The 11,851-nt window shown below is 36.0% G+C and overlaps 1 protein-coding gene across 1 annotated transcript; it reads right to left on the bottom strand.

Annotated features, from left to right (window-relative positions):
* Nucleotides 1-680: 680 nt before the first annotated feature.
* On the bottom strand, nucleotides 681-8,588 carry LOC107504635 (stromelysin-1-like). The gene is made up of 10 exons (XM_016133988.2): nucleotides 8,430-8,588; nucleotides 7,407-7,651; nucleotides 7,164-7,312; nucleotides 6,902-7,027; nucleotides 5,252-5,416; nucleotides 4,927-5,065; nucleotides 3,902-4,035; nucleotides 3,341-3,500; nucleotides 2,129-2,232; nucleotides 681-1,091 (listed from the first exon to the last, which is right to left on the bottom strand). Exons 1-10 carry the CDS (start codon nucleotides 8,526-8,528, stop codon nucleotides 991-993), a joined length of 1,422 nt encoding a protein of 473 aa, XP_015989474.2. The 5' UTR covers nucleotides 8,529-8,588; the 3' UTR covers nucleotides 681-990.
* Between the last annotated feature and the right edge of the window lie 3,263 nt (nucleotides 8,589-11,851).

Raw genomic sequence — 11,851 nt, 5'->3', positions numbered from 1 at the left:
CTGTGTCCATTTTCTCAGGCCCCTATGCTTACAACCTAGCACAATAACTGACATGTGGAATATGATTAATAAATTGCTCTCAAATGAATGAATAAGATAAAGAGTGAATGAGCTCTAACCATATAGCAGATGTACTAGACATGGTACGAAGGGGCGATAAACTGGTCAGGATAAGCATTTTCTAGCATGGACAGATAAAAAATGAGTACAAGAGGATATTTTTATGTGTAAATAGGGTAGATATGAGCAAATTTGTTTGCTAGGGCAGGAAAGAGGCTCCATTGAGGTAATATAGCAATAAATGGAAAAATAAAGATCAGGTTTAATTTTGCCACCTGAAAAATGAGGTGTATGAATTAGGTGATTTGCTGTAATTATAGGATTCTGCTTCACAAATTTTCCCCAGATTCTTCCCTACAAGGTGAAAACTGCCCTAGATCTTTCTCCTAGAGTATGTCGGGAACACATGTGACATGTGGGTGGTGGATACAAGCATCCTGTTTGTAGGGCACCCTGGGAGGGCAAGTAGTAAATTGTCTTCAGTTCTGGATAAGCCCACTGTGAAGCCACAACCATGGCAATTCCATTCCGTCACCTCTAGTGTCCGAGTATCTCAGGCTGTCTACTGCTCAGTCCACAATGTGTTCAAGATTGTTCTTGAAACAAAGGAGACAATAAAATAGAATAACTAACAAAACTTCTTTATTAAATAACAAGAAAAAGATCTATATACAATCCCTTGTCTCTTGCACGTGAGTTCTTCACCCTTCTCCTGTGGAAGGTTACTCCATGTGACCAAAGTGCAAGCACAGCAGCTGGTGTGAATGCGCTGCAATATGTGACGCTGCCTGACAAGACACACAGTTCACACTCGCATTCTCAGTCATTGCACATGCAGGAGAAAATGTACCATTTCAATTGACAAAGACGTAGGTGAAGAATTGCTAGCTTCATTTAGAATGCCCATCTTGTGCCTTCTAAGTATCTCTCCTAACAATTAAACCAGCTGTTACTCTTCAAAATATGTGTCACTTTCTTTGCATTTGGGTCAAACTGCAACTGCGAAGATCCACTGATGAAATAGAAAAACCCTGCAAATATAGACAAGGAAAATAGATGTTTTTTTCAAATAAATAAATTTAGGAATATACAAAACTCAGAATAATAGATTACTAGAAATAGAAAGTGTTTATAGAACTGTGCCAAGAACTGTGTTATTTTACATAATTTTTCATTTATTTCTGTAACAATCCTGTGAAGTAAGTATATCTAACTCCATCTTACATATGAGCAAGTTGAGGTTCAGACAGATTTAGATGCTTGTCCAAAGTCACTCAGCTAAGGAAAGGATGGAGACAGCACTCAATTCCCGCTCTATCTGATAGCAAAACCAGGCTTTGGGTTATTAGGTTATTCTGCTTCCAAACAGATAAACTCCTCTGCTTCTTGGGAAACTACTTTTTTTTTCTTTCCTAATACTCCTCCTCCCATTTTCCCACTTTATAGCTTGAGGGGCATTTCTGGCCTTAGAGGAACACACAGGACCTGCTATAGCTCTGCTGTCATGGTATTCTGGTTACCTTTCAATAAAGATCATCAGCCTCCACCTATTTATACTCGAGTAGGGAAAAAAGTCTTTTTTAAACTTTGGATACACAGACAGGTAAGTATCTGCAATTATGGGCCAAGGTAGGTGATGACTGACTACTCAGAGAAGGTAGAAAAAAATCTCCCTGGTAATTAGTAGTAGCAAGAGCATGGAATGAAGAGAAAGCCGGCCAACCAGTATTAAACTTGGCCAAACCACTTGAGGGGATTTTTATACTGATATGATAATGTGAAAAGTAATAGCTCTAGATGTAAGGGGGTGACACCTGAGAACTTTGGTTTTATCTGGATGTATAAAGCAGAGAGATTTGTGTTAATTATCTTTATGATTCAAAACAACTTATTATATGAAGTAGTTGGTACAAAACTGGTACGAAATTGGCCAGCCAAAATTTAGGGGAGCGAGGAGAGAACTGGGTAAAGAAAACCTGTTATTAAAAATTATTTCAACTCTTCCCTTTCTCTGATGCCATAGAATGTTTCGATTGCCCTATTGCCAACAAAATAAGTATCCTCTTACCAAATGCTTCGAAAACAGCATTAACCTTTGGTTCAACTCCTGGAAAGTCTTCCACTATTTTCCTGGGAAAGCCTGGATCCATGGACTGTTTCTTCTCATCAAATCTGCACCAAATAAAAGAATACAGCTCAGCATTGCATAGAGGTCATGTTACCAAAATTCATAAATCATGTTAGGTCTAATGTGGAATTCTAATAAACTTTCCTAGCACTGCAAATAAATGTCAAACCTGTCTAGCACTACAAAAATGTGTGATTTTAGTGGTACTTCAAACTTAACTCAAACTATATCTTCACCAGTAATAGATGCAAACATTCTGATCTAGAAGATGCTGCTTGTTATTACAGTTTATAAGCCTGGGCAGAAAAAATCTTAGTCATCTTTCTATCACAAAGTCATGAAGATATGAACAAATACACAAAGTGCATTGAATCATTTTTCACAAATTCAAATTTCAAGTTCACCATGCTTGGCTCATGTGTGCCCTCTCTACCTTGCACATCTAGATTTCCTATGGCAGTCTCCTAGAAAAAGGGATTAGAATGAGAAGCAAAGCACGGTAAATGTATTTTGGTCCTATTGGCTGGACCTTGGTGGGTCGATGTCTCAGTGTGTGCAGATGGCCAGGAATTAGCTTCTATATGAGTCTTTGGTTCTATCCATGAAACTGGACTGCTCCTGCTCATTGTCCTCTTAAACAAGCAAGGTAATGAGTGAGTGAGGTTAAAGGAAGCCCTTGAGAATCACAGACTAAAACTGAGAAGATGAGACAAACACCCAACAAGAACATGGGAAAAGATGCGAAATTGTGACCTGGATTCTCAGGGCTTCTTTCATAAAAGAAAAGTCCAGCTGGGTTTGGAGTGCAGTGGGAAAAGCTTCATGGAGGTTGTGGGATTTAAGCCAGGACTTGGGGGCGGGTAAAGTTTGGGTAGGTAGAAGGGAGAAGAGGGCCCTCCTAGTAGGTGTGGCAACAGCACAAAGGAAAGCTTCCTCCAGGGGTACACAGCACTCAAAACAGAAGAGCTTAAGAAATGTCTGCTGCCAGGCACCGCTGTAGTTTCAAGTAATCACTTCCTCCACAGTTGTCTAAAGCTCTATCCTTCCTACTGAGCGGGAAGCAGAGGTAAGAGTAAGGCAAGGAATTTCCTTAGAAAAAGAAAATAAATTCTCTAGTTAGGTTCATACAACGTCATTCCAATCTCATATTACCTCCAGTATTTGTCCTCTACAAAGAAATATGTTTTCTTCTTTCCTTTATCAAAAACAGCTGCATCTATTTTCTTTATTGTTGGAGGAAAACCCAGTGTTTGGATGCCTCTAGGGTAACCTGCTTCTTCCTCATTTCCTCTGATGGCCCAGAACTGCTTTCCTGTTTTAAAAAAAAATAATTCAGAATCACATTGAATTTATAACCATTAAGCTTTACGGCTTTAGAAATATCTTTTAGCACTTTTGATTTTATAGTAAAAATGAAGCCAGAATTTTAGGTTTAGTTACCAGCTCATAGTGAGCATTTAACAAAAATTTGCCTATTGAGTGAATGAACAGAGATCAAATGAGGGGATATAAAGCAGGGAAATTTATATTCCTGTGTTCGTTTTTATCATCTGTAAAATTAAATAAAACAATACCAGTTCCAGGTATTTTTTTCATTATCTTAGAGTATAAAGTAGACAATTTTTGTCACAGTAGAGAAAATTAAAGTCCTATTCAATTTTCCTGCGAGAGGATTTATTTCAACAAATTAAAAAATGATTATATAATAATTACCTTTAAAAATGAAAACAATATCCCTGATAGTAACTTCATATGCAGCATCCACTCCTGAAGGAAGAGATGGCCAAAATGAAGAAATCAAATAAAATCCGGGTTCAGGAATACTTAAAGATCTGCGCCAAAAATGTCTGAAACATATGTAAAAAGAAATGAAAATTGAGAAACGGTCTTTCATCTTTAGCATTATTTTCTTCATTGCCCTGCCTCACTCATCTTCCTGCCATTCCCTTATCCTCCAGGCTTGGTGAGAGACAGAAATTAGGTATAATACCGCTGGAAAAGTATTTTTCTGTTTTCTTCAGGAGACTGCATTGGACTTTCTGCCATAAGATTCCAGAGTAACGACTTTTAAAAAATATAAGTTATCCTACAATGAAAGTTAAATGCTTGAATGTAAGCTTTAAATACCTACAATTCATGCAAAACTGTATATATGTTATATCATCTTTCACACTTTTCAAAAGATAGGCAAATGTGTGTATATGTACATGGACTATGTAAGCCTAGTTTTATATGTGCTTGGGACAATTCTGGAAGGATATACATGGGTCTGGGACTGTAGATGAATATGGGGAGAACTGGGGAACTAAGAGTCCAGAAAGTGAGAGAAATTTGCTTTTAACTTTTTTCCTATTAATGAAGTTTAAATATTTTATCATGTGCATATTTATCCAGGAGTGAGTAAATTAATTTATTAAATATAATGCTATTCTGGTATCAGTGTTAAAGAAGATAAAGAAAAAATTCTAATCTAAAGTTCTATTTGTGCCTTGTAAAGAGCAACCATGACTTATAATATTTAGGAATAATTAAAGGGTGAGTATCAAATCATTCTAAGTATTCAAAAATGAACTTGACAATTTTAGGAAAAGGTAAAAATTAGGTCTGAATATATTCAGTTCAGAAGAATAATTTTTATTTTAAATATTTAAAAGCCTCTGTCAAGTTTCTGTTTGTTTTCCTTTCTAAACATTATATATCAAAAAGAATAGATAGAAAAAAATAATTTTCTGTCTGACCTGTCTTTAAAGAATAGGATTTCTCCCCTCAGAGTGCTGACTGCATCAAAGGACAAAGTAGGATCACACATGTCTGGCATCTCAGGAGGCACAGATTCTGTGGGCACCACAGGGTCATCAGGGGAAGCAGGGGGAGGTCCTAAAGGGAACAGATACGAGGATGCAGACGTTAGGAGACACACGATGCTTCTGCCAATGCACATGCTTTCCAAACATTCTCAGAATGCTCTGAGTCGACTCGCAAATGTTTTCTGCAGCATTTGAAAGCTTTTCTGAAGATCACCACTGCAAAGCTACAAGGCCTAATTTTTCCAGCATCACTCACCATACAGGGACTGAATGCCATTGACATCATCTTGAGAAAGGCGGAACCGGGCCAGGTCTGTGAGTGGGTTGTAGACTGGGTACATCAAAGCTTCAGAGTTGGCCGAGTGAAAGAGACCCAGGGAATGGCCAAGTTCATGAGCAGCAACAAGGAACAAATTGGTCCCTATTTAAGAAATTGTAAATAAGAGTTGATTCCTTAAACATATGTGCATTGCAGATGTCAGCTGTGTGTTATATTTGTTTACTTCCTGGAAGCACGCAGGGCTTTTGTGGCCTTGAATTTGGTTAATTGATCAACTGATTGATTACACACTTAATGGAAAGCCAAGTGTATTTCAAAGCTCATTATCGACATCGATCTTTGAGACAAAGTATCCAGCCATATCCAACTACTCCCCTCTCCAGCCTCAGAAACCTATTAACTTCAAGAGAAGCAAGTCCCATTTCTTGTATTCTGGAGTGGAATGAACCTACTGGTTTAACACATCAATAAATGTTTCTCTTCATTTGTCAATGAAAAGCTAAACACAGTTTCAATGCATTGACATTGGCTGGTTACAGTCTCAGTTGAATGAATCATAGTTTATTCACGTGAATTCTGAAATCCTTAAACAATCTTCGTGCTGCCATTTGCCATTGGAATATTGCCTGCATAATTTTTCAGCCTCATGATGTTTATTCGGTACAATATTGGGTTAAAAATATTAATAAAGATAAATGTCATAGGATTTGTAAGATTGACTTGAAACATAACATGCCAAATCATGTCTAGCTTTTGTCCCAAAAGAGATTTTGGCCACACAGACACTTGTTGTATCAGATTTTTTCTTCATATTATATAAAACAAAATCAGAATGCTGAAATTGGAAGGCATTGGGTAATTATGATTGACATACTAAGAAAGTCAACTTCACTTTTAAAGTTCTCATCTCAGACTTTGAGGAAATGTTTCTTTGACAGAAAGAAGTTGTTAATTTAATTGAAACAAGGCATTTTATTCAGCACTAACCTCATATCTACACTCCCTACAGAGATAATGTTTGCATTTTGATTATAAATCACAATTAAGTTTCAGAAGTAGTGTTATTTGTTTTAGCTAATAGAGAACTTTGGAAGCCATTCCTCAAAGTATACAGCTATGAACTGAGGAAGCTTCTTCTACCTAAAAAGTTCAGACATTTTATTTGGGGGTAGGTTTTTTCCTTCAGAAGGAGTCTATGAAAACCCATTTTACCCTAGAGAGAGTAAAATGATATTCTAACCAGGAAAACCTGAACTAGAAACTAAGTTTCTGGAAGGAAGTTAATTCTCCTTTAAGAATAAATAAGTAACTGGGGGAAATTTTCCCCACTTCGATATAAGTAGTATCTAGAGCACATGTTAGTGTAGATTCCATAGAATACATTATCCCTTGAATATCTGCAATTTGATATGATGAGAAATTGTCCTTAAAGACAGTACTAAGATCACACAGTAACCATGGTCATCAAAGAAATAATGATGCTTCCTATATTGTGCTTATACTAAGAGAACAAAATTCTTAGACATTGAACATGTTTTCAAAGACCATTAAAACAGCAATATATTCTGCTGGTCCTTTCCCAACTATTAAACAAACCAAAATCATTCTGAGAAATGTATAACTAACCTGATGTATCCTTTGTCCATTTTTCATCATCATCAAAGTGAGCATCTCCATTAATCCCTGGCCCTGGTGCAAAGGCATGAGCCAAAACCATTCCGGGTCCATCAAAAGGGACTAAGTCTCCATGTTCTAATAGAGAAAAAGGGTTTTTTTTGGAAAGATAAGTAATGAGGATCTCTTTGGAAATTTTTCCGATAAAACAATACCAGGTAAATGAATGCATCTCAAAATAATTTTGTTGTTAATGTTTGTGTTTGTTTTTTACCTCTAGCTGCAAAAGTGATCATTATGTCAGCCTCTCCTTTATAAATCCTGGAGAATGTAAGTGGAGTCACCTCTTCCCAGACTTTCAGAGCTTTTTTGATGGCAGAATCAACAGCATCTCTTGGCAAATCCAGTGTATAATTCACAATCCTGTATGAGAACATTTGAAGAATTACATATTTTCTCAGGAGAGAATCAATTGTGAAATCTCAGTGTCATGTGAAAGCCTCTTGGGACCCATCACCTGTAAGTAAGGCCAGTTTCCGTCCACTTTGGCATTCCAGGAAAGGTACTGAAGTCGGCAACGTCGGGAACTCCGCACCTGGGCATGCGCATCACCGCCAGCGTTTCTGAGTCCAGCTTCCCCGTCACCTCTAACCCCAGGAACTTCTGCATTTCTCGGATTTTTTTAACAACAGGACCACTGTCCTTTCTTCTAACAAACTGTTTCACGTCTTTTGCAAGGTGGTAGTATTTTTCCAGGTAGTGCTAATGGAATAAGTATAGTTTTTAAGTCATTTTCATGTTTTTTATCCTGTATAGTCCTTTTGTGCAGTTACTCAATCTATTTAAAGTGTTCTTTCTGTTTGCTGAAATTACAATAAGTGTCATATTCTGATCAATTCTTCAATTATAGACTCCTCTTCACTTTTGTTTTATCTTTGTAACTAAATAATTCCCACAACTCAGTTTATTACCAGAACAATGAAAATAAAATGGAAAATTTATATACACGTATAGCGAACTTAATGGAGAAAAACAAAACGCATAGACTTCTTTGGGCATAATTGTATATTTAAGGTACATTTATTCAATTTCCTCAATTTTCCACTTTATGTGTCTCATGAGGATCTGGCTTAAGAAAAAAGTGGACAAAACCCTGTGTTAAACATGACACTGATAATATAAAAATCTAGCTAATCTTGCATTGTATCGAAATACCTAAAAGTTCCAAAGCATGCTAAATGTCACACAGCCTCCCCTTGTGATTCCTGCTGTCTCAGGCCCCAGGGCTTCTGCTGTTATGGTGTTAATGGTCTTAGGAAAACACCTAATACATCTCACTTTTGTTTCTCTGTATAAGAAAAGAGGAGCCCAAATAGTATGATACTGAGACCCTTTTCACACCCCATACTTTATAACTCTGTATTTTAAACATTCCTGCACAGTAATTCAAACCACTTGTGTAAGTTTTATAAATTAAAAGCAGAGATGGTTGCCCCACTTGGCCCTATGAAGGAGTGTGAGGGTTGTCTTTCTTAATTACCTGAGCAAGGTCCATGCTGTCGTCCCTTGCAGCTCCTTTCAGTGGATAAGCTGAGCAAACCACCACACACAGCAATAGTAGCATTGGAAGATTCTTCATTTCCACTGGCTTTTCTCAGCTCTGTGTTGTCTTAATGCCGTGCTTTTTGCCTACCTTCTTCTAGGTCCACCCTCTGGAGCCCAACTTTTATAGAGTGACAGTGTTTGTTTAGATCACCCGCAGCTTGACTGACTCATGATTGCTGTCATCCCGAATAGCAGCAGGACCATTTCCAAAAATTCCAATACCAAAGAAGTATGATACAAACTACTTTACTAATTTCTCTCAACCTTTCCAATTTTGCAAGTCAAAATAGTGATTAATCTCCAGGAAATGCTTCCTGTATTGGTAAGGAGAAAACTGGGCTTTTTTTTTTTTTTCCACTCTGGAAAAAGAGTGACTGGAATTTACTAGACAATTTATGTTTGTGTGTTTGAGAGAAGCAGGCTGACTTGGCAAACAGTCAGAATTGTGCAAAACTTTTAAATGTGGCTTTAAGAACATTTAAAATCAAATGTTATAAGACATAAGTTAATGAAAAGCTGTATATATCTCTCTCTCTATCATCTATCTATCTATATCTACAGCATAATCTATTAGAGTCTCTCAAAACAAAAGATATAACATCTAGAATAAAATTGGATGGCAGCGTTCATTTTTTGTGTCTTTGATTTGAAATACCTACTACTGCTTTCTGACTAGGTTTGTTAGTCCTTGAAGAGTAAAACCCATAGGCAGGATATAAAAAAAGATTGTGAAGAAGACAGTGTATCTATTCTCTTTTGGTTGATCTTAATTCTGTACCCAGTATATTAATGGGCAACAAATTTGTAATATCTGCTCCATAAATGCTAGTAAAGTTGAAATAAATTATATTGCTCACTGGACCAAAATACTCCTTTGTTTTTATTGCTACAGTTAAAAAAATTCTTTTAATCTCTTTTTCTCCTCCCTAAATTCAAATTAGTAGATATTTTGAATTAAAAAAAAAATTCTGAATTCTATCCTCCTGCTGTTCATATTTTTTCTGTCTTCTCTTCTTCTCTCCTCTTTTTTCCTTTTCTTTTTTGTCCCTTCCCTTTCTTTCCTTTTCTCTGTCAAATAGAGTACTGTTCATAGCAATTGTGTGTATAATAAATGTCTGTAGAAAAGACCCTAAACATTCTCAGAAGAAATTTTGTTACACTTTATTTACAGTTCTCTCACCACCTGCTACATACTTATCTCTCCCATCAATCTCACTTTCCTTACCCTTGCAAAAAAAAAAAAAGGAAATGTAAAAAGAATGCAAATTGGAGGGAGCAGCGAAATTTACACTTACTAAACATTCAATAAATATGCAACCCTTTTGTTCATCACCACACCTTTTTTCTTTGCTTGTTTGCCTTTTGTTCACTAAAAAGAAAAACATTCTGTGAATGCGAATTAAGTAAAATAATGAATAAGAATGTGCACTTAGTAGACATTTAATAAGTTTTGCTCCTTCCTACTTGTGTCCTTTCTGCATTTTCTTTTTTTGCTTTATTTTTGAATGTTTCTTAATAAACACTAGAGAGATTTCATCCAATATGTGTAAATAATGGAATAGGATTTCATATGATAATAACATCCCTGTAGCAGGAGGTGCCCAGATGCCTGATGACCACTTGGCAGGAGCTACACATCAAATTTAAGCATCCATTTTTAGACTAGATTCTGTCTAAAGGCACTTAAGGACTAGTGTTCTACATTTCTTTTGGGGGAAAAGTCTATGTCCTTTCTTGATTGAAATAAAGAAAAAATATTTGTTCACACTTATGTCAGGATAGCTAAGGGCAGTGGAGTGGTAGCAGGGCCTGTACTGAAAATGAATTCAAGGAAGGAATAATAAAGTCAGATAGAAAAGGAAGTAAGAGATTAAAAGCAGAAGAGTTGTGGCAGCCACAATAGTCATTTCCTTCTACATTAAGGTTTCTTTCTTAAAAAAATAAAATTTCTCTAGTATCATAACTTAAAAAAAATTTAAATTTAGAGGGAAGCATAACAGTTATTTTGTTTATTTTTTTCAACTGCTTCAATGTAATTGGCAAAATGGGCCATGTTATTACTGAAATAAATACAGAAGTTTGACAAATGCAGAACTTTGTCATCTTCTCAAGCAGCTTCAGAGACTTCTCTGAGAGTGTCTTCGAGCCCCAGGAAGAGTTCATTACTTCTTTCTTGATGGTATCATGGACCTGCCTCTGTTGCCAATTTTTCACACTGAACTGTTGTATATTGGTTTATTTATATGCCTCCCTTATATTAGTCTGTGTTCTTGGCAGTAGGGACTGTGTCTCATTTATTTCTGTACTCCTGATACTTAGCATGGTGACTCGCATATGTCAGGTACCCCAAAATTGCTTAGAGAATTAATTAATGTATTAATTATGAATGAAAGGCTCACAGCACATTCATACAGTTGAATGAAAAGCTAAAAAATTTCAAATCATGCATATGTCTCTAAATTCTCAGGTTTTACATGTCATATTTACCAAATACTCCAATAACTGAATTTTAAAGAAGTTTCACTTTCTCAGAAAATGATTAAAGTTGTCAAGTCTTTCTAAAATGCATTAATGAGAAGGAACAGGTTAATTAAAAGGAGTGAATGAGTGGAAGAAAGAAGAGAAGGAAGAGAGGGAAGTACTGGAGAGGTAGAGAGGGAAGGGGAAAAGAAAGAAATAAAGAAGAGAGAATACGGACACTAAATGTAGATGGCACCTGTTAACAGCAGAAAAAAAAGGGCTTTTCAACACAGAAAAGAAAATGACTTCCACAGAACAATCATTTGTTACGTAACTAGTGTCATAGATCTAACTTCTGGGAATCAGAGACCTGGGAGTAAACGTAGTCAATGTAATCAAAACTTGGATGAAAAGCTGGTGGTAAGTCCAAGTAATGTTTTATCTGATAACTGTTCACATTTGTCACCCTATTTATCATGCTTCTCCATGACTAATCAGGTAATACATGATCCTTGCTACCTCCAGTTGATATTATTCTTTGAGCTATACATTCATTTATCAAAAGTTTGAATCTTAAATTCTTTGGAATACCCAAACTAAGATTGTAAACGTGAAGATAATATTTAAAAAGGAAATGTAGAGAAAAAGTGACCAAATTAGCTATTTAAAAATAGAAGAGAAGGAAAGATGAAATGAAGGAACAAAGGAAGAAAGGATATAATCTAGTAGAGGAGATGATCCCTGCATAATTAATTCTGTAAGGAATAAAGAAAGAAGTTATACAGGAATTATGTTTCTACAAAACATTTTAATTAAAATGTTTTTAAAATGTTTCTATAGAACATTTCAATGAAAGTTTTTTATGTTACAGTAGAATTTTATATTTTTACTATAGAA

The sequence above is a fragment of the Rousettus aegyptiacus genome, unplaced genomic scaffold, assembly GCF_014176215.1.
Source record: "Rousettus aegyptiacus isolate mRouAeg1 unplaced genomic scaffold, mRouAeg1.p scaffold_m13_p_5, whole genome shotgun sequence".
NCBI lineage: Eukaryota > Metazoa > Chordata > Mammalia > Chiroptera > Pteropodidae > Rousettus > Rousettus aegyptiacus.
Note: the sequence above shows the minus strand (reverse complement) of the source record. Positions and strands in the feature narration are given on the sequence as shown.

Excerpts from the sequence above, each read along its gene's own strand:
- LOC107504635 (XM_016133988.2), bottom strand. The coding sequence starts at position 8,528 with ATGAAGAATCTTCCAATGCTACTATTGCTGTGTGTGGTGGTTTGCTCA. Across the intron at positions 3,501-3,901 it reads TATTGTTTTCATTTTTAAAG|GAAAGCAGTTCTGGGCCATC; the intron begins GTAATTATTATA and ends TTTTTAAAACAG. Across the intron at positions 1,092-2,128 it reads TGCTGTTTTCGAAGCATTTG|GGTTTTTCTATTTCATCAGT; the intron begins GTAAGAGGATAC and ends CTATATTTGCAG.